Source organism: Halichoerus grypus, chromosome 8, assembly GCF_964656455.1.
Source record: "Halichoerus grypus chromosome 8, mHalGry1.hap1.1, whole genome shotgun sequence".
NCBI classification, from domain to species: Eukaryota; Metazoa; Chordata; class Mammalia; order Carnivora; family Phocidae; genus Halichoerus; species Halichoerus grypus.
This window is the reverse complement of record NC_135719.1, coordinates 111,350,752-111,370,569: the sequence shown is the minus strand read 5'-3', so window position 1 is coordinate 111,370,569 and position 19,818 is coordinate 111,350,752. Positions and strand designations below refer to the sequence as shown.

The 19,818-nt window shown below is 40.3% G+C and overlaps 1 protein-coding gene and 1 long non-coding RNA gene across 8 annotated transcripts in view; one reads left to right on the top strand and one right to left on the bottom strand.

Moving 5' to 3' along the window:
• ARID4A (AT-rich interaction domain 4A) overlaps window positions 1-2,286 on the bottom strand; it is a 64,729-nt gene extending 62,443 nt beyond the window's left edge. For 4 of the 5 annotated variants that reach the window (XM_078053761.1, XM_078053764.1, XM_078053763.1 and 1 more), the window contains exons 1-2: window positions 2,128-2,286; window positions 990-1,046 (exon numbers count right to left, since the gene is read on the bottom strand). In XM_078053761.1, coding sequence (XP_077909887.1) covers window positions 990-995 — 6 coding nt within the window. In that variant the 5' untranslated portion in view covers window positions 996-1,046; window positions 2,128-2,286. Of the gene's footprint in view, window positions 1-989; window positions 1,047-1,153; window positions 1,173-2,127 lie in introns of those variants that run through there. The other variant, XM_078053762.1, reaches the window with a different exon arrangement.
• Window positions 2,287-2,705: 419 nt separating this feature from the next.
• The window catches only part of LOC118521247 (uncharacterized), a 36,441-nt gene continuing 19,328 nt past the window's right edge, over window positions 2,706-19,818 (top strand). For 2 of the 3 annotated variants that reach the window (XR_013440714.1, XR_013440713.1), the window contains exons 1-4: window positions 2,706-2,971; window positions 3,878-3,928; window positions 6,215-6,297; window positions 8,893-8,946. This is a non-coding gene — a long non-coding RNA (uncharacterized LOC118521247). The remainder of the gene's footprint in view (window positions 2,972-3,877; window positions 3,929-6,214; window positions 6,298-8,892; window positions 8,947-19,818) is intronic. The other variant, XR_013440715.1, reaches the window with a different exon arrangement.

Here is a 19,818-nt window from a genome sequence, read left to right as displayed (position 1 = left end):
CATTCATTTTAATCTTGAAGTAACAGAATGATTGTTATTCTAAGTCTGTCATTTTACCTACTTCTTTTCTAAGGTTAAATGTATTCATATAGGCTTGATTCAATATTGCTAAGTGCAAAGGTAACAGTGTACACTTGAGAAATAACACTTTTAAGTAGAAAATGATTTTTCCTTTTCCAGTAAGTTTTCCCAAGTAACATTAAAGAAGGTAATGTGTCATTTCCAGGAGAAAGAAAGAGAAAGTTTGGGGAAATGCTGTATTTCAGAGTTTAATACACTGAAACAGTAAATGAGTAAGGAATCAAGTACCTTTTAAAGTTAGTGCATTTACAAATAATGCAAATTGAAGATACATATCTGACTTGAAATATTCAATGCCACTGCACTACACAATGCTGTAACTTCCTTTCCCTTTAAGTATCACATACGATGTGTGCACTATTAGCTATCTTCAGAAGAATATATCTTTTTAGGTTATATGTAGGTTTTAAAATATTTACTATAATGACAACTAAAACAAAACATTAGTATCAGTTCACCTTCAAATATTTTAGCTACAGAATTTTTCGAAAAAGAAATGATCTCTCCCTTACACAATGCACATAGTCCTTCCTTAGAAAATCATACTGGCACTGAGGAAGAAAAAAAATTTCAAAAAATCCCCCAAAGAACCAAAACAGGACAAAAGCTTTACTTCTGCAAAGGCTGCTGCCAACACAGGAAGTGTTAAAAATACTAGCCCAATGGACAACAATGGAAAGGCTGCACCAGCCTTTCCAAAGTGCTAACTGCTTCAGAGAGGGGCCGGACTGACTGCATTAGACACAATGATCATTTCTCACCGTTTCAACACGTCCTCATTTTCAGAAAGCGCTGCTTAGTAGAGGAATCAATTTTGAGTAGAAAAAAAATATGACATTCCACAGCACCAGCCTCACGACAAGCAGTGTCCAGGGCACGAGGTTCAGAGCAGCGCTGACTCCACTTACCTTCATTTTTATTGGTGATCTGTGGGGTTCCAGCTCAACGAGCTATCTTCTCCGTCGCTAGAACCATGGGGAGGGGAAAGACAGGCACAGAATCAGTCAACAGAGGGGAGCGACCCAAGGAAAGAAAGTAAACAAACGCCAGCGGGGAGAGGCTAAACCCTCACCAGCGAAGGGATAAGATCCCCCGGAGGGCAGCCAGGACGCAGGAGCTGAGGAAGCAGCGAGAACCCCTCGGGCGCCAAAGGGCAGCCCTTTCCTCCCCGGAGTTCGCCAGCGGCCCACCGCGCCCCCGCCTTGCTCGCCACTTTGACCCGAAATGCTCAACTCGGGAGCCCCAGGACCGAGCGCTCTAGAAAAGGGCACGGCGCCGTTTGGGCTTCTCCAGGTCCCCCGCAGGCGGGGTCGCCGAGCTTTCGCTCAGCCGCCCCCCAGATACCCCGACTTCGGCCCGCGCCCCGCCTCCGCCGCTCGGCCCCCTCGGCCCGCCCCGGGCCCGCGGTGGCGGCAGCGGAGTGTCACGGCGCCATTGCTCTCCTTCCTCCGCTCTGCACCATGTCAGAAAGGAGAAGCGCTTCTTCACCGATGGGGCAGGGGCCGCGGCCTTCAGCCGGGAGGCGCGAGAGTGAGGGGAGACCCGCGCGAGGGAGGGGGCTGGGGGGGCGGAGAGGAGGAGGGGAGGTGGCCCGAAGAGGGTGTGGGAGGGGAGGGGAGCCGCACAGCGGCAGCCGCCGCCTCCTCCCCGCGCCCGCCTCAACTTTTTGTACAGCCCAGAGAGGTACCTGCCCCCGGCCCCTCGGGTCCTGCCACGGACTCCACAGGGAAGGACGCGCCGCGGAGTTGGGGACCGGCTCCCCCAAGCAGCCCGCTCCTCACCGCGCGGAAGCAAACTTAGCGGCGCGGCCAGCCCCACAGCCATTTTCCCGGGGAAGCCGCCGAGGAGGCGGCTGCGGCGGCGGTTCCCGCAGTTGCTGCCGCTGCTCCACGACTTGCCCCTTTGCCTGCGCTCGCCGCACCGCTTGCCCAGCACCCCCTCCCCACCTCCGAAGCTTCCAACTGCACCGGGACCCCGGGCAGCAGCACGAGCTGCTACTGCCGCTTCGTCCACTCAGTATCCCCCACTTCCCTTCTCCCCACCTACCAACTGCGGGTGAAGTGCGCGCTGTCAGCACCCGAGTCCTCCGCCCCACTGACCCCCGTGGGCCCCCGTCCGGGCAGCACCACTCCCGGCCGCGGCGGCAGTTCCTGCACCCGGTTCCCCACTCGCCCGATTTACTGCCACAATCCACCAAATAACAAGCTGTTGAGCAGACTCGCTTCTACACGAACTCCTATTGGCTGCTCATGACGCCGAGGAGCTTCGGATTGGAGCTCGCTACCTGCCGTCCTCATTGGATGTAGCTATGAAACTTCACGGATTGGTGCGAAAAACAGCAGGTAGGACATCTTCCACTTATGATTGGCTGTCTCCGAAGGCTAACGTTACTGGAGAATCGGGTATTGAGTAATCAGGTCCTGAAAAATGATTGGTTGAGGCGACTCCGGATGTGCTTGACTGAACACTGATTGGTAAATTGAGGGGTCAGGAAGAGCAGTTCGGCACGAGGATTGGCGGCGAAGTGTCCCATGGAAACCGAACCCGGAGCTGCAGCCAGGATTTGCACGGGGGCGGGGCAGGGTCTTTCCAAGGCGCCTGCGCTAAACCGGCTTCTCGGCGCCATTTTGTCTGAGCGGTGGTGGTCGCAGCTCTATCGCTTTTTTATGTTTCTGGCGAGAGGAGAGCCGAGGCTTTATCCCATAGATTCATTTTAGTGCGGCACCTATCCGCCGTTCACTCCAGGACAGCACCTAGTGAAGGTCGGAGGAGTCGCGGACTTGTCAAAAAGGTCGGTTGGAAGCTGTGGTTGTCCGAGTGACTGGGGGATGGCGCAGCTTTAGCGGCACCGGCACCGGAAGTGGACGGGCCGCGCGGCGGCCATGGCAAAGTAAGGTCTCCCTGCGGCGGGGTGGGGAGTGGGGGGGGGGGGCGGGATGAAAGGGGCGAGGCTTCCTCTCCCGCCGCGAGAGAGAAAGGGGCGGAGGAGATGTGCAGGTCTCTTTCTCCGGGCGGGTCCTTTGCATGGCTCTCCAGAGATTTTCTGGAGTCTCCTCTCCGATCAGTTCTTCCTCCCTTTGGAAGTGCGTTTCGGGAACTTGTCATATCGTCCATCCAAGTGCCACCCGCTGTGGGCGCCTCCTTAATTAACGCGGGGAAAGGCAAGGTGTTTAGACCCATCTGCGTGGGGAGAGATTTCCGCGTGCTGCTCAACACGATTAAGCGTTGAGCAACCTGCAGAAAGCTGCAGGGTGGGGAGTTCACTGGCTAGCCCAGACTCTGCTACTCTAACCTTAGGTAGGCGGCTGTGCCTTTCGGCACGGGGCTGATGCTACTCTGAAAGGAAATCGTAGTGGTTTTGTAGGGACTGAAAACACCTTAAATAAGAGGACCTCCCCGATAGGAAGTTTGTTCGGGGCAGCCATTGATTTTGTACCTTTAGCAGAATCTTTGTGTTCTGTTTAAAAAAACACATTTGAAATGGTGGAAGTGGAGTTTGAATTGGCAAGTTGTTTTAAAGAATGAAATAAAAAAATGTGAAATATCGTCGAAAATCCACGTTGATTAAATTTACTCAGAATAACTACCTAAAATTTTCATTCATAGCAGTGATTTTTCTCAATTACTTTAGAAGGTGGACTGTAGGTATTTTTGAGTGACCTAGGCACACTGGTCTGGATAGCTGCTTAAAATTATGCTCCTAATACTTCTCTTTTGAACCCTGTTGCTGTATTGATGGGTCTCCAGACTAGAAACGATTGTGTGATTTAATAACTTCTTGGGGTTTTTTTGGCAGTTGGTCTGAAGAAAACAAGACTTTCAGTGACATATCCTAAGTATTACTGAGGTGAGTTATAATTTCTGTAAAAATCTTTAGAATTGGGTAGACTGGAAAAGTTTTTATGGACCAGTGCTGTGTACCAATAGAGCCATAAATAGCGAAAATGGAAGAACAGTCATTGAAAGAAGCTTGGTTTGGTCAGGGGTTCAAATGAATCTGTATAATTAGCTTCCTGATGTGATCTTGTAGAATGAAATCTCAAATTTAGCACATACTTATGAATTTATCCATTCATGTAGTTCCCATTTATTTAATATTTTTATCACAGAATAATATGAACATTTTCAGGATTTTTTTCCTTACTAAAAAATTTTAGTGTGTAGAAAAGATATGTCAGTAAAAGTTTAAAAGGGAGGTGATTTATTTTTTCTTAGTAAAATAGTAAAACAATACAATACTGCTGAACTGTCCAGGGGGTAATCATCTATAATTCCACTACCCAACTTAAAAGTACTATCTGATCCAAATAATGCATGGCAGTGGGCATTGGGAAATTACTAAAAAGCCAAAAGAAGAAAACAAAAATCTCTTGTATTCCTTCCACCAAAAGGTAATTACAGTTTATACTGTAGTTACATATAATGCAGAGGGGTTTCTCGTTTTCATCAGCTTTGCTTTATAAAATAAAGGTCATTCTAGCTGTGCTCATTTTGTCACTCATGTTTTCTTCTTTATGGAAAATACTGGGAACATGGGAAACATTTTGCCCATAAAGCATTTTTCATGGTTGCATAGTGTTCTATAGGATAGATGTACCGTACTTTATATAATCTGATACCTTAATTTTTCTATGATAGCAATGTAATGTTTGGTATCCTTGTGCATGTTTTACAAGAGATTTTGCCTGAGAACTGTCGTCTGTGGCTAAAATACCTAGGCATTCTGTACATTCCTGATTATTTGGAATAAACTCCTAGAAATGGAAATATAAGACCAAAAGGATTATATATTTAAGGCTTTAGTCTTTGTACAATTGTCCATCAGAAAGCTTTGTTCTTACTGCAGTTATATTTTTTGCTGTCCTTTTTCCTTTTCCCCCCTATTTTTTCTGTTTTTTTCTTTTGCTTTATTTTTTAATTTTCTCTCCTGGGTCTCTTTATTCAAGTAGAATTATAATTTTTAAGTCACACATACTGTAAAATAATTCTGAGAATTTTTATTGGACCTTACAAGTGATTTCTTAAATTTAATATATTTTTGACTCTAGTTAGGTGTTTGTATAGTGGAATATTTTGCTACACAGAAGTGACATTTAGAGGATACTAAAAACAAATACTGTTTTTATGGTATAGTGAGTGAGTTTATTTTATGTTTCCTCGTAGCTTTCCTTAAAGTTTTCCATCTTTATGTGCATTCTCATGGTGCTTTTGTACCCTCATAGTACCCTTTATATTGTCTCTCATCAACTGTTTTGCAGTTGTTAGGCTCTTTATTTGAGACTCCACTCCCAGAGGTCAGCAACTGAGATTTTTATCACTCTTATGTTTCCCTACCTGATACATGATAGGTGCTTTGTCAGTGTTTGTTATGAACCTGTATGCACTCTTGTAAAATATGTGAAGTAAACCAACTTAATGTTTTCTTTAACAGTAATACTTTTCTAAGAACTTGTAGTGTTCTACAGATGATGCTATCTTAGCCTTCAAAATTCTTATAATGATCCAAATACTTGTTTTAGTATTGATTTGTAATTGCTAATGTAATACAGATTTAGAGAGTCCATTGAGAATTCTTGAGGATTTTAAGATATATTAATGGAAGGTGACTGTAGATGAATATTAACTGAACAGTCACTAGACCATCTTTTAGGTATTAATGAGAGAAAATTCATTATGATAGATTTGTTTTTCGTAACCTATTTCAATGAGCCCAAACTAATAGAATAATGTTCCCTACAAAATCAAAATCACCAAAATTTTTAATGGTGTGTCAATGATGAAAAGCTATTTTGAAAGCAGAATGCTTTATTTATTTGGTCAAGGCTTCAAATGAAGCTATGTAATTAGCTTCTTAAGGTAGTATTTTACACTGAAATCTCAAAATTAGAACATTCCTATGGATTAGTTTATCCATTCATGTGGTTCCCATTTCTGGATTTTTAATCACGGAACATTGAACATTTTCCTGATTTTTTTTGAGCCCATGTTAAAGTAGTTGACATACAGGGATCTCATCAGTAAAAGTGTTTAGAAGTGAAGTTTTTGTTTCTTTGTTTTTTAAGGAGATTATAAAATAGTCTATGTTCTGAGGACTGTGGCATACTCAAAACTAAAGGAAGTCTTTGTCTTTTAGAATAAAGCTCATTTTGTGGGAAAATGAAGGAATATGTTCCAGTTTTAAAAGACCTGGATCTGCTATTGAAAATTGTATTTCTGGTATGTAGTTTTACTTTACCTTTTATTTAGTAATTAAGATCAGCTGTTGCTATTTTATGTATGTATGTCACGTATACATGTATCTTGAAAAATGATCGAATTTGTTCCGCTGTACAGTTTCTGTAAATGTCTATGTTGAGAAATAGAACAGATTGCTGTGTTGAATGTACCTGCTCTCCTAATAGTTTCGTTATTTTTTGGAAAGTTACATAATTTGCTTATTTGTTAACAAAGCAATCTTTGCAATCCCTGTATAGTCTTTTTGCCCTATTAGGTGTCACTGCTGATTTTTATGGCCACCTGGAGGCATAGATGACTGGGGTTTTTCCACATATAATTCAAACTAGAGTGACGTCGTATTTTAGGATTTGGATTCAAGCTGATCTAGGTATCTGGTGGTGTTTCTACATGGCAAGGATCTATGTTCAAGGAGCTTATTGTTAATAAAAGAAAACATAAATAAACACGGAAAGTTAATATAGTTATTTCAAAAGATTCAATTTAGGTACGTTTTTAAAGATTTAAATCATGGCTTACGAGAATAATAGATTTGTCAAAGTTCAGTATACAATCAGATCTAATTGTTTTTTAAAAGCCAAATTGTAGTTTTGGGTTTTTTTCTTGTTTGTTTGGGTTCTTTTTGAGGGAGGATTAGAGGCAGAGGAAGAGAGAGAATCTTAAGCAGGCAAGCAAGCTCCATGCCCAGCACAGAGCCCGATATAGGGCTCTATCTCACAACCCTGAGATCATGACCTGAACCAGAATAAGAGTCAGACACTTAACCAACTGAGCCACCCAGGCGCCCCAAGCCACATTGTTTTATAATGCAGAACAAGAAGAAATTTACTTAGTGATCATTGAAGGATTTTCAAGGTTAGTGAGATATAATTTGTAAAATTAGAAGAAGGGGCAATCTTAGACTTTCTTAGTGGATGGAAAGTTGTGATCAAGAATTCAGTTATATGAAGAAAGCTATGTTTGGGGTAGTAAATAAACCAGTTTGGAGAAGATGGGTGACTAAAGATTACAAGGGGAAAATTGCGTGAGGCCAATTTATCAACATTTCTAGAATTAGCTGCACATCAGGAATTATATGGGATGCTTGTCGTCTATACAGGTTTGGGAACCTTGAGAGGGCCTTGAAAGCTGGGATTGAGCAGGAAATGAAAATTATTATTGTTCTGTTCTCAAATTTTACAAACCAAAGTGGAACTAAAAAAAAAAAATCACTTTTAATCCCGCTCTAACATCAGATTTTTAAAATTTCCGTCTTCCTTGTTCGTATGCATATTTTTCCTTTATAATTAGATGAACTTTTATTTTTCTTTGTTCCTTTAACATTGTAATAAGCATTCAATGTGACTACACAGTCCCTGTTATAATTTTAATGTCTGAAGATACTTCATCAAACTGTTTCAACTTCATTCTTCCGTTGCTTGACCTTTTGGGTTTCTGGTTTTTCAGTATTGTGTTATAATTATCATCTATGTGCATACAGTATCTTCTGTCTTTTGGACCGTTCTTTTAGGATTAATTGTCCCTCCCTAAGTTTAGCTGTCAGCATTGGGTAGCCTATAATTATAATCATTTTTGCTAATTTAATTGGTGCATAATATGTTGAGCTCTCCTTTTCTTTGTAGTATTTTTGTTGTTAACTAGTGAAGTGGGACCTTTTTCTGTAATTTCACTTACTGATTCATAGTAATAGACAAGTTCTGTCTTCAAGATCTCTAGCCATTTATGTAGCAGTCTTGATATTTTATTTCTTAATTCTTTGAGTTTGTTATATATTTAGTAGTAATTTGCTGCAGATATATTTCCATACAGTCTTCCTCTTTAATTTTAGTTATTTTTCTGGAGGGTTTTTGAATAGACATAGAGAGGTACAATGTACCCAAGATGTACTATTGGAAAGTCATTTGGAAACAGTGTCCAGTGTGACTGAAGAAATGACACAGGAATTAGAGGTAGAGAGACAGTTAAGATACTGTTGCAGTGGGGGCACTGCAGTTGATTAAGTATTCTGTTAAGTGTTCTGAGCCCTGCTGAGTGTTCTGAGCCCTGCGGTGGGCTCTGTGTGGAGTCAGCTTGGGTCTCTCTCCCCCTCCCTCCTCCTGCTCTAGTGCCCTCTCTCTAAATCTTAAAAAGATAAATAAATAAAGATACTGTTGCAGTGCATCAGCATGCTTGAAACTAAAGTAGGACCTGGAGAAAGAGGAAGGAATAGGTGAGCAAGAGATTGTGGGGGGGAGGGAGAAAAAGAGTTGGCAGCATGTGATCTCTACTTGATTACAGAGGTAAAGAAGAAAACAAAACACTCTAGATTTTAAAGAAGGGGGAATAGTTCATACCTTTAACAAATTTGGAAGGTCAGGAAAGGCCACTGATTAGTAAGGAAAATGAAATCAGTTTTAAACACGCTAGTTAGAGCTTGAAATGTCTGGTAAGCATTTATTATCAAAGTGCCTTTGAGGTCCCTAACTGGGACAAGGCAAATGCTCTACCTTACATTGTTTTCTGTATTTTGAATTCTAATTCCATCCTTCCATTAGATTTTAGTGTTTTTATCAAGGCTTTCTTATTTCTGATCTTTAGAGTACAACCTGGCTGCCTCAGTCAGAAGAGCATGCGACTCTTGATCTCAGGATGGTGAATTTGAGCCCCACGTTGGGTTTAGAGATTACTTAATAAATAAACTAAAAAAAAAAAAAATAATAAAGTACAACTTAAATTGAAAAGTTAAAGTGGATTAGTAAGTAAAATAAGTGCAGGGAAGCCAGATGATTCTCACACTAAAGGGGAGAGGTCAGTTCTTCGTTATTTAAAAAAATACAGTTTTAAGATAACATCTTAACAAAATATATGTATGCTTTTAAAGTGTTCAGGTATGTGGGGTGAAATATCTTCCCCTCCTCTTTTTTTCAGTGGACTAAATTTTGTGTGTTTTCTTTTAATTTTGTTTTAACAAAATACAGAGGTAACAGATGTGTGTGGAACATGAATGTTTAGCTAAGAGTCTTTATCTAAAATCTAAGTAAAAATGTTAATTGTCTTGTTTTTGGAAACCACTTTTATTTTATCACTTATACTGATAAGGAAGGGCTTGAACAATTAGAAATATTTAAAAAAAAAAAATTAGAAATAAAACATGGATGGGGCGCCTGGGTGGCTCAGTCGTTAAGCGTCTGCCTTCGGCTCAGGTCATGATCCCAGGGTCCTGGGATCGAGCCCCGCATCGGGCTCCCTGCTCTGCGGGGAAGCCTGCTTCTCCCTCTCCCACTCCCCCTGCTTGTGTTCCCTCTCTCGCTGTGTCTCCCTCTCTGTTAAATAAATAAATAAAATCTTAAAAAAGAAAACATGGATTAGGCTAATTTTTGAGTATTCTTCAAGAAGAAGAGCTTACTTTTACTAGTTAACTCTCTCGGTCCCTTTTTTCTTAGGGCTTTAGAAAATCTTATGTTTTCTGCTCTTTAGCAAGGGAAGAGTTACGATTTTATTTTAGAAAAAACAAGCTTTTTAAATATCAGTTTATCAGTCATAATATTAATTTTTTTCCCTTTTTCTTTTTGATTTGCCTTTTTAATCCATTTTTATAAAACTTAACCCATCTGGGATATGAGCTTAGGAAATTTGAGCCACTTTGTTACATATATCAAAATTGTGTTTGATCTCATTTAAATAAGCATTTAAAAATTTTTCCCATCATAGTGCTGGCTTTGAGTTACAAAACAATCTGTTTACAGATTGAGGAAAAAGTAAATACATTCAGAAACATTTATGCATTATAACATTTTTAGCATTTTTAGTTTGCAATGAGAATGTGGTTATTTTTATGTTTCCATTGCTTTCCTTTTATTAATCCCTTAACTTTGGTACCTTTTTCTTTTCAAAGATTGAGTGATTGGAGCTACTTACAGGATTTAGGTCTTCTCTGGGCCCCAATTAGAATGATAGCTTTTAGGGGCACCTGGGTGGCTCAGTCATTAAGTGTCTGCCTTCGGCTCAGGTGATGATCCCAGGGTCCTGGGATCGAGCCCCGCATCGGCCTCTCTGCTCAGCGGGAAGCCTGCTTCTCCCTCTCCCACTCCCCCTGCTTGTGTTCCCTCTCTCGCTGTGTCTCTCTCTGTCAAATAAATAAATAAAATCTTAAAAAAAAAAAAGAATGATAGCTTTTAAAAATAGTTCAGGGATAGCAAAGAAGATACTTCCAGCTTTAGAATGTGTAGGTGTGGCCAGGCTTTTTGTGAGAAGGGTGGTTTACAACAAATTTCTTAACTTCTCTGCCGCATCTGTAAAATGGGGATAATATATGTAGAACTGCCCTGACAATGTTGGAATTACTATTAAATGAGTTAATACATGTAAAGTGCTTAGAATGATGCCAAGTGTTTAGGAAGCAGATATTAGGTGGTGTTAGTGTGTCTGATGCTGTTACGTACTGTCACTCTGGCAGCTTTTAAAAGAATATGATATATTTATATACAGAAATAAAGCTTCTAGACTCTGCCTCCCATTCTAGACCTCCCAGTCTAGACCTAGCATTCTAGACCTCTCTCTCCAAACTAATTTGCAGTCACACTAAAACTATCATGGCTCCCCTGTACAAACTCTGTGTTTTCCCTAGTCTTTGTTTTTATTCACACTTTTCCCACAATCTGGAATGTTCCTCTATCACCACATAGTCAAAGACAGCTTTTTTTTTTTTAAGATTTTATTTATTTATGCATGAGAGACAGAGAGAGAGAGAGGCAGAGGGAGAAGCAGGCTCCCGAGGAGCAGGGAGCCCGATGCGGGACTCGATCCCGGGACCCTGGGATCATGACCTGAGCCGAAGGCAGACGCTTAACCATCTGAGCCACCAGGCGCCCCAAAGACTGCTTTTTAAGTGAAACTTTTGTTGATAACCTCTACAGCTATAGGTCATCTGTCCATATGAATTTCATATATTCTTAACATGATTCCTGTCACTTTCTGTCCTACATTGTAGCTTTTTATTCACTTAGATATCCCTTCACTAAATTCAGACATCCTTATAGACAGAGAACTGTACCTTATACACCTTTGTAAGTTTAGAACCTGTCGCAAACCTTGGCACTTAGGCTGTGGAGTGAAAGCTTACAAGATGTATAGTAATCTAAAAGGTGATATTTAATAGACAAATGCATGTCAGTAAAAATATGCTTTGTCAGTGTTTGTACACTAGGAACATCTTGCCTGATCAGTTACTTAAAATGACTCACTTGAGGTTTTAGAATTAAGTCAGATTCAGGAACATAATAGGGAGTAGAGCACTAGGGGGACTGTCCACAGGTCAAGGGTTTTCATTAGAATGTTTTTGTGCTGTTTTTTAAAAGGTGGTATATCTAATTAACCACCAGAGGTATTGGAGGTTTGGTTTTGTTTTGTTTTTTTAAGTAACTGATTTTTCACAGATCCACCCGCCCACCAATCTTCCTTATCCACAGTAGTCCAAATTTGTGAAAAGTTTGGCCAGGACTTAGAATACATCTGCTGCCAATGACAGAACATATAAGCCACCTGGCTCAATCAGTAATCTCACTTTACAAGTAACAGTTTTCTTACCACCATAATGCCTCTAGGCATGGAAAGTAGAGGTAATCAGAAGAGGAACTGGGTGAGATATTTCATGAGGACACTTACTTGATCCTCAGTTACTGAAATGTTGAGAGGGTCTTGACCTCTAGATTTAGAAGAAATGGGAATGGTGGGAAATGGGATAAGTTAAAATATCAGGCTCATGTTAGGCATTCATAAAGCTAAAGTGGCAAGTATTTACTCTTAGCTCAAAAATTCTCCGAATTTCTACAATAGTTCAGTGGGATGTTGGATTGAATAAGCATCTTAACATAGGAACACTGATTTGAAAACCGTATGTTCTGTGTTCTAATCATAAGCCTGTTCTCCTTGGTTGTGACCTGGGATACATTACTCTGCTTGAGTATCTGCTTTTAGAGATAAAGGGCACGGGGCTAGATACTTACAGCTCTTAATATACTTGAGAGTTCCAGTCCAGCACCATATTTTTCAAATAAGAATTACCAAGCGTGCTTCTAATATCTATATGTCCCTGAAAGGTTAACTGATTTTTAATAGCCTGTGAGAATCTGAATCAGATGTATCAGGTATTGACCCAATAATTTTATCACTTAAGGAAGTTGCTGCTATTCCTGTCCCATGGGATTCCTATCACATAGGATCAAATTCTGACAGAAGCTTTAATGTCCTACCTACCTCACTGTTTTAGTTAATAGGCATTCTAATTGCTTTCATTGTTTGGTTAAGACAGGTAGCTGAAATAATAGCTAAGGAAGATCACTAATTTCATTACAGTGAAGTTTCTGTTTTGTGTATGTGTGTGTACTGACCACACACAACAAATGAAAGTACAGTGTTCTCCAGTATTTTCTCTGGTAGTTCACTTTTTTTTTTTTAAGCCTATTATGACTGATAATTGATTTCATGTCTTACTGTGGACCTCAGCCTGCTTTTTGGGTGGGAAAAATGGACTAGGTAATAATGCCTTACATCATTTGTTAGTCTAACATTTACGAGGCACTTTGATATACTGCTATACTCATAAGTGTGATAGCTTAAAAGTTAAGATAGAACAAGATAGAAATTGTTACCTGGAAATACTTCTAGTTTCAACAGCAATGGAATTGGGCTGTGGGGGTTGGGGGAGGATGGAGAGAGCAGCTGAAAGAAGTCATGGAGGGGGGTTCATTTTCTTTTTTTCTTTTCAGTGGCTTATGGTATGTTTCATGGTGTGTTATTGAGTCTGTTCATCCTAATGGCCCACTTACGGATTTATATTTATTTGTCTTTGGGGCTACCCAATCCTGTTGAAGCATAAACAAAATCTTTTCTCCCAAGTTGATTCCCTCAAACCAAACCAAAAATCTTATTTTTTTTTCCTTTTAATATTTGTTTCTTAGTTTTATGTGTAGTCCTAAAATTGCCTCCAGTGTTTGTATAATTTTGGTGGCGTAGATCTTGGTCAGACAGGATTGGGGGGGTGGATTTGAAAGAATATAACAGAAATAAAAGCCATCTTCCCGTTTCTTATTCCTCAGTGAACTGCGTGATAATTGTCCTTAAGACCTTTAAATTGCCAAGGGAACCTTGGTAATCAAGGCAAATTTTTTGTTTTCCTCTTATATGTGAAGTTCTGCATTTTATTACACAGTCACGAAAAAATAGTTTGTTAACCAGTAAATATGTAAGCTACAGAACTTGCTCCTATATGCTGCCAAGTACTTGTTTTGTCAGATTTCCATATAGGGGAAAGAATGGATTTAGAGTAGACGAGCCTGAGTTTCATGTTTAAAGCATCTCTCCTGAATTTCAGTTTGGAAGATGTCCAGATATCTAGATGGGGTGGGGATGAGAAGATGGCACATCGTGTTTACAAGTGAAGTCATTTGTCAGAAAGCTTCATTTGGCTTTATATCCTGGAAGAGAGGGTTGCCAGGAAGGAAAAGAAACTTTTTGTTGTCAGAAATAATTAATGCATGACTTGCCAACTTTGTGGCTTGCCTTTAGGCTTTCCATGTCAAATGTATTTCAGTTAGTGAATGAATCATTATATTGCCTGCAAAGGAAGGATCTATGTTCATTTCTAGTAGACTTTTCTTCTAGAAATATCGAAAAACTTCCATTCAGCCACACATTTACTCCTTTTTCAGTAGGGACAGGTAAAAGGTCAATGGTGATTCAAATAGAAATTGGCTACATTGTGAATATTGAATATCTTTGGAGGAAGAGTTTGCAGTAAAATGATTTTAAGAATTCTTTTGCAACTGAAATAGTAAATAGAACATTTAGTTATACGGGATTAATTATCTGTTACTTTTTTTTTTTTTTTTAATTTATTTAAGTAATCTACACCCAACCTGGGGCTGGAACTCAGGACCCTGAGATCAAAAGTTACATGCTCCTCCAACTGAGCCAGCCAGGCACCTCTGTCTGTTACTTTTTTCTCCTGTGAAATGAACTTCTAATTAGGTGTTAATAGAGTGTGTTAGTGGAACATACTTTCAGTGTAAACCGGAATCCCCTCATATCGCTGGTAAGGGAATCTTGTATTAAGGTTCTTTTGCCGTGTGGAACCAAGTTCTATAAAATTTTCTTTGACCAAATTGACCTGATCTTCCTTAAGTCAGAGCTTTGTTTCTCTTTCTTGACCTGTCAGTAAAATAAGAAAATGCTGTTTAATCCCTGTGCATTTATGCTTTTTGTCCACCCTCATGTTGGAAAGTTCAGGAAACTGATACCAAATCATGAGATATTTGAAACCATCTACTATAAAGTTTCTACCAGAAACTTCCCTTTTCATCGTCTAGGTATGTGTTCCTATTTCTAAGACCTGTGTTTCTCTAAAATCCAGGGAAAAAAAGTTTTCAATAACCATCATGCCCTACAGCTTCATTCTCCATTTTGCTTTATAACAGAAATCTCATCTCTTGAAACCCTTTAACTGTCTCTGTTATGTTCTCCTTTTACTAAATCCAAATCAGTGATTCTCACATTTTAGTGTATTCACAAGCATCACACCAGATACTTGTTCAAAATCCAAATCCTGGGCCTCACGTCAGACCTTGTAAATTCAGATCTGTGGAGAATTCTTAGTTCTTTGAATCGGATGGAAAAACCGTTATGCATTCCCACTGTCATCTAGATTCTCTTCCTCATAGTCTTATATAGATTAGCCTTTTTACTTTGTTTCAATTATTGGCATCTCAGAAGTTTTTTTCTGCTAATTATTGACATCTATAGTTTTTCTCCTAAATTCACTGATTGGAGATCTCATCCACCAGATCTCTAGGAAACTGTCCTAGATTCCCTTCCTTGTTTATCAGAATTTATCTTCCTCCCCCTTCCCAAAGTACACATTTGAAGTTCAGTGTGTGTGTGTATTACACACAGTATATGTATTCATATTAAAACATGCACACATGGGGCACCTGCCTGTCTCAGTTGGTAGAGCATACATCTCTTGATCTCACGGTTTGTAAGTTTGAGCCCCACATTGGGTGTAGAGATTACTTAAAAATAAAATCTTTTTTTTTTTTTTTTAAGATTTTATTTATTTATTTGACAGAGAGAGAGACAGCAGGAGAGGGAACACAAGCAGGGGGAGTGGGAGAGGGAGAAGCAGGCTCTCTGCTGAGCAGGAAACCCGATGTGGGGCTCGATCCTAGGACACTGGGATCATGACCTGAGCTGAAGGCAGACACTTAACGACTGAGCCACCCAGGCACCCCCAAAAATAAAATCTTTAAAAAACAAACCCCACAAAAGTTCATTATGCTACTTCTTTTTTTTTAAGATTTTATTGAGCCTGAGCTGGGGGGGCTGGGAGAGGGAGAATCAGGCTCCCTGCTTAGCAGGGAGCCCAATGCCAGCCAGTCTCAGGACCTCGGTATCATGACCTGAGCCAAGGGCAGACCCTTAACCAGTTGAGCCACCCAGGCGCCCCGTACTTCTTTTTTACCAAAAGACCTACATTGGTACCTGTTAGTGCTACCAAAAGAAGCCTAAAGAAGATTTTCACTTTTATCAAAAAAAGGCAGAAAGCAAAAATTGTTGAGTGTGTTTTGCAGCAAGCTGTTAGCATGCACCCTGGCAGGGCGAGTGGCAGTGCAAGGCTCCTTCCCTGACAACTACACTCTGCATCAAGCCACCGTACCTTTGAATGTGTCTGTGAGCTTCTGCCTTTTATCTCCATATATTTCGTGCATCTGTTAGCAAGGTGCATGCTAAAGTATCAGAAAGGATTAAGAAAGGTTATTTTTGGGGTTTGGGAATGCTCAAAAATTTTTCAATATAAATTGTAATTTCTTGACTTGATGCCATTTTGGCTTATGAAAGGTTTCATAGGAACCTTCTACTTCTACTTTTCTAGACGGCAGGGGAAACCTGTACCTTGCTAATGATTTTTAAATGTTTTCCCCACTGGGTAAAGAATGTATCTTATTTAACTTGTTTATATTTAATCTTTCCTGGCAATATGATACATTATAGGCATCCAGATGTTTGTATTCAATCTTGTTATCACTTGGTTGCTACTGACTCAAACCAGCCGGTCTACTAAAGGTGATAGGTTATTGTCTTTATGCCTCCAGTTCTTGTATACCATTTCACTTTCTCTAAATTATTAGTATTTCCTTGATGCTTTTTTTTTTTTTTTAAGATCTTATTTGTTGGAGAGGGAGGAAGAGGGAGAGAGAATCTGAAGCAGACTCTGTGCCCTGAGCACAGAGCCCTGGGGCTCCACTCCACGACCACGAGATCATGACCTGAGCTGCGACCAAGAGTGGGACACTTAGCTGACTGAGCCATCCAAGCGCCTGTTCTTGGTGATGTCTTAAGAATAATCCTCTCAGCATACATTGGTCTTGAAGCCTTGTTGGCTTTTCCTGGTTAAAAGTTTTTAATAATTCCCTTTCCCATATGGATTATTAGTTGAACTCCCTATTTAAATGAATCTTCCTAAAATTGTGTTTCCACATAATGAAAATCAAAGTTCAAATCATACACTTCAAACACAAACTCAAGATGTGTAAGGACCCTTGCTATTCAACAACTTTTATGTATTAACCACAGTACACCGGCTTTTACTTTTTTTTTTTTTTTTTTTTTTTTTTTTTTAAAGATTTTATTTATTTATTTGACAGAGAGAGACACAGCGAGAGAGGGAACACAAGCAGGGGGAGTGGGAGAGGGAGAAGCAGGCTTCCCGAGGAGCAGGGAGCCCGATGCGGGGCTTGATCCCAGGACCCCGGGATCATGACCTGAGCCGAAGGCAGACGCTTAACCGACTGAGCCACCCAGGCGCCCCCACCGGCTTTTACTTTTTAAAAGAGTTGGGTGTTTGGGGCGCCTGGGTGGCTCAGATGGTTAAGCATCTGCCTTCGGCTCAGGTCATGATCCCAGGGTCCTGGGAATGAGCCCTGCATCAGGAGCCTGCTTCTCCCTCTCCTTCTACTGCTCCCCCTTGCTTGTGCTCTCAATTCTCTCTGTAAAATAAATACAATCTATAAAAAATTAAAAAAATAAGAGTTGGGTGTTTATGGAGTGCAAGGATACATAGAAATATGGTGGTTACCTCTTGAAAGGGGTGGTATAGTTTAAGAAGATACTTAGTTTTGTTTATTTGAATTGTCTGTTCAAATATTTGCCCATTTTTGTTTTGTTTTTAGAGGGAGAGGGAGAATCTTAAGCACTGGAGCCCACAGGGGGCTCAGTCTCACAATCCCAAGATCATGACCTGAGCGGAAATCAAGAGTGGGACAGGGGCGCCTGGGTGGCTCAGTCGTTAAGCGTCTGCCTTCGGCTCAGGTCATGATCCCAGGGTCCTGGGATTGAGCCCCGCATCGGGCTCCTGCTTGGCGGGAAGTCTGCTTCTCCCTCTCCCACTACCCCTGCTTGTGCTCCCTCTCTCGCTGTGTCTCTCTCTGTCAAATAAAGAAATAAAATCTTTAAAAAAAAAAAAAAAAAAGAGTGGGACACTTTGAGCCACCCAGGTGCCCCCAATATTTGCCCATTTTTGGATTGTTTTCTTATTGTTGGAATTTTGAGAGTTCTTTATACATTCTGGACACATGTCCTGTGTCAGGTGATTTGCAAATATTTTCCCCTTACAGTTTGTTTTTTTCATTGTTTTTAGGAGAGCAGAGCAGCAGCTTTCAATTGTGGTGAAATTGAGTATTTATGTATCATGTTTTTGGTATGGTATCTGAGAACCCTTTTTTAAAACAGTCTCAGAGATCTTGTTTTCTTCCTAGAAAGTTCTGGTTGAGGTACGTTTTGGTGTATGATCACTTTGACTTATGTATTTGGTACAACTTACGATTTGGTTTTTGGTGTTTATTTTTGCATGTGGATGTCCAGTTGTCCCGGCACCATTTGTGAAAAAGCACTATCCTTCTCCACTGATTCACCTTTTCACTTTTGTTAATTGACCATTATTGTGAGTCTCTTTTTAGACTTCCCCTGTTCCATTAATATCTATTACATGAACTTTATAGTAAGTGTTCAGACCAGGTGGTGTGGGCCTTGTCTTCTTATTCAAAATTGTTTGGGCTATTCTAATTCCTTTTCCCGTATAAATTTTAGAAACAGCTTGTTGATTTCCTACCCCCCCCCCCCCCCAAAAAAGAGCCTCTTGCAAACTGGGTTTTACATCATATCTAGAGATCAGGTTAGGGAAAATTGACAATACTGAATCTTCTAATAAGTTTATGTAGTTCATTGTTGATATCACCAGTATTTTATAATTTTCTACATTAAGTCTTACACAAATTTAAATTTCTACCTAAGTATTCCTGTTTTTGATGCCATTTTAAATGGTACATAATCCTTACTTTATAGATGAGGAAATTAACTTACCAAAGGTGACACTATTATATGACAAAGCTCATTTGAAATTGACATGGGCTTTAAACTGCTATCCTGGTTTTAATTAGGATGTTAATTTTCTTATTCTGAAGCTGTTGTGATTAGTGGTAGCAGAGAAGCCCTTCTTTTATTAAGAAAACTATTACAATAGTGCTTCTATTAAAAAAAATTAATCCCCCAGAGTTTATATATTTTCTGAGTTTGGGATTTCCAGAGCTGTCCCAGATCATAAACCATGTTCATCATTAGAAGCCCACAATGAATACAGTTGTGATCCAGTGTTGGGGGGGGGGGGGGCAGAGGGAGAAAGAGGATCTTAAACAAGCTCCACCCTCAGCAGGGGGCCCAGTGCAGAACTTGATCTCAAGACCCAGAGGATCATGACCTGAGCCGAAATCAAGAGTTGGTGCTTAACTGACTGAGCCACCTAAGCTCCCCTCAGTGTTTTTAAATAGTATGCCTTATCTTCCAGTTAACTAGGATTATTTTAATTTCAATTATTTATTATAAATTACTTCATTTTTTAAAAATTTGTACCTTTAAGCGTTTGAATGCCTACTGTGTGGCTGCTCACACCCAGTGGAGATACAAAGATGATTTCTCAAACAACTTCCATGGGCAGGGAAGGGGGTGTACTCTTAATTTATTACGGTGAGCACCATAATGGATGCATACACATGACAGTGGTAGAACAAAGGCTTTACTTGGTTGGGATTAAGAATAGCTGCACTCATACACACTTCATGTTTTGGAGTTCCCTTTTTAAAAAGAAAATAGTTTGGGGCGCCTGGGTGGCTCAGTCGTTAAGCGTCTGCCTTCGGCTCGGGTCATGATCCCAGGGTTCTGGGATCAAGCCCCGCATCGGGCTCCCTGCTCCGCGGGAGGCCTGCTTTTCCCTCTCCCATTCTCCCTGCTTGTCTTCCCTCTCTCGCTGTGACTTTCTCTGTCAAATAAATAAATAAAATCTTTAAAAAAAATTCAAAAAAATAAAAAAATAGTTTGACAACTTTTATGGGAAACACATAAAGGACTGAGAGGGAGAAATCTGACAATCATTTTAGAAAGCTTTCTTTGGCAGGTGGTACAAGTTCTTAAGAAAAA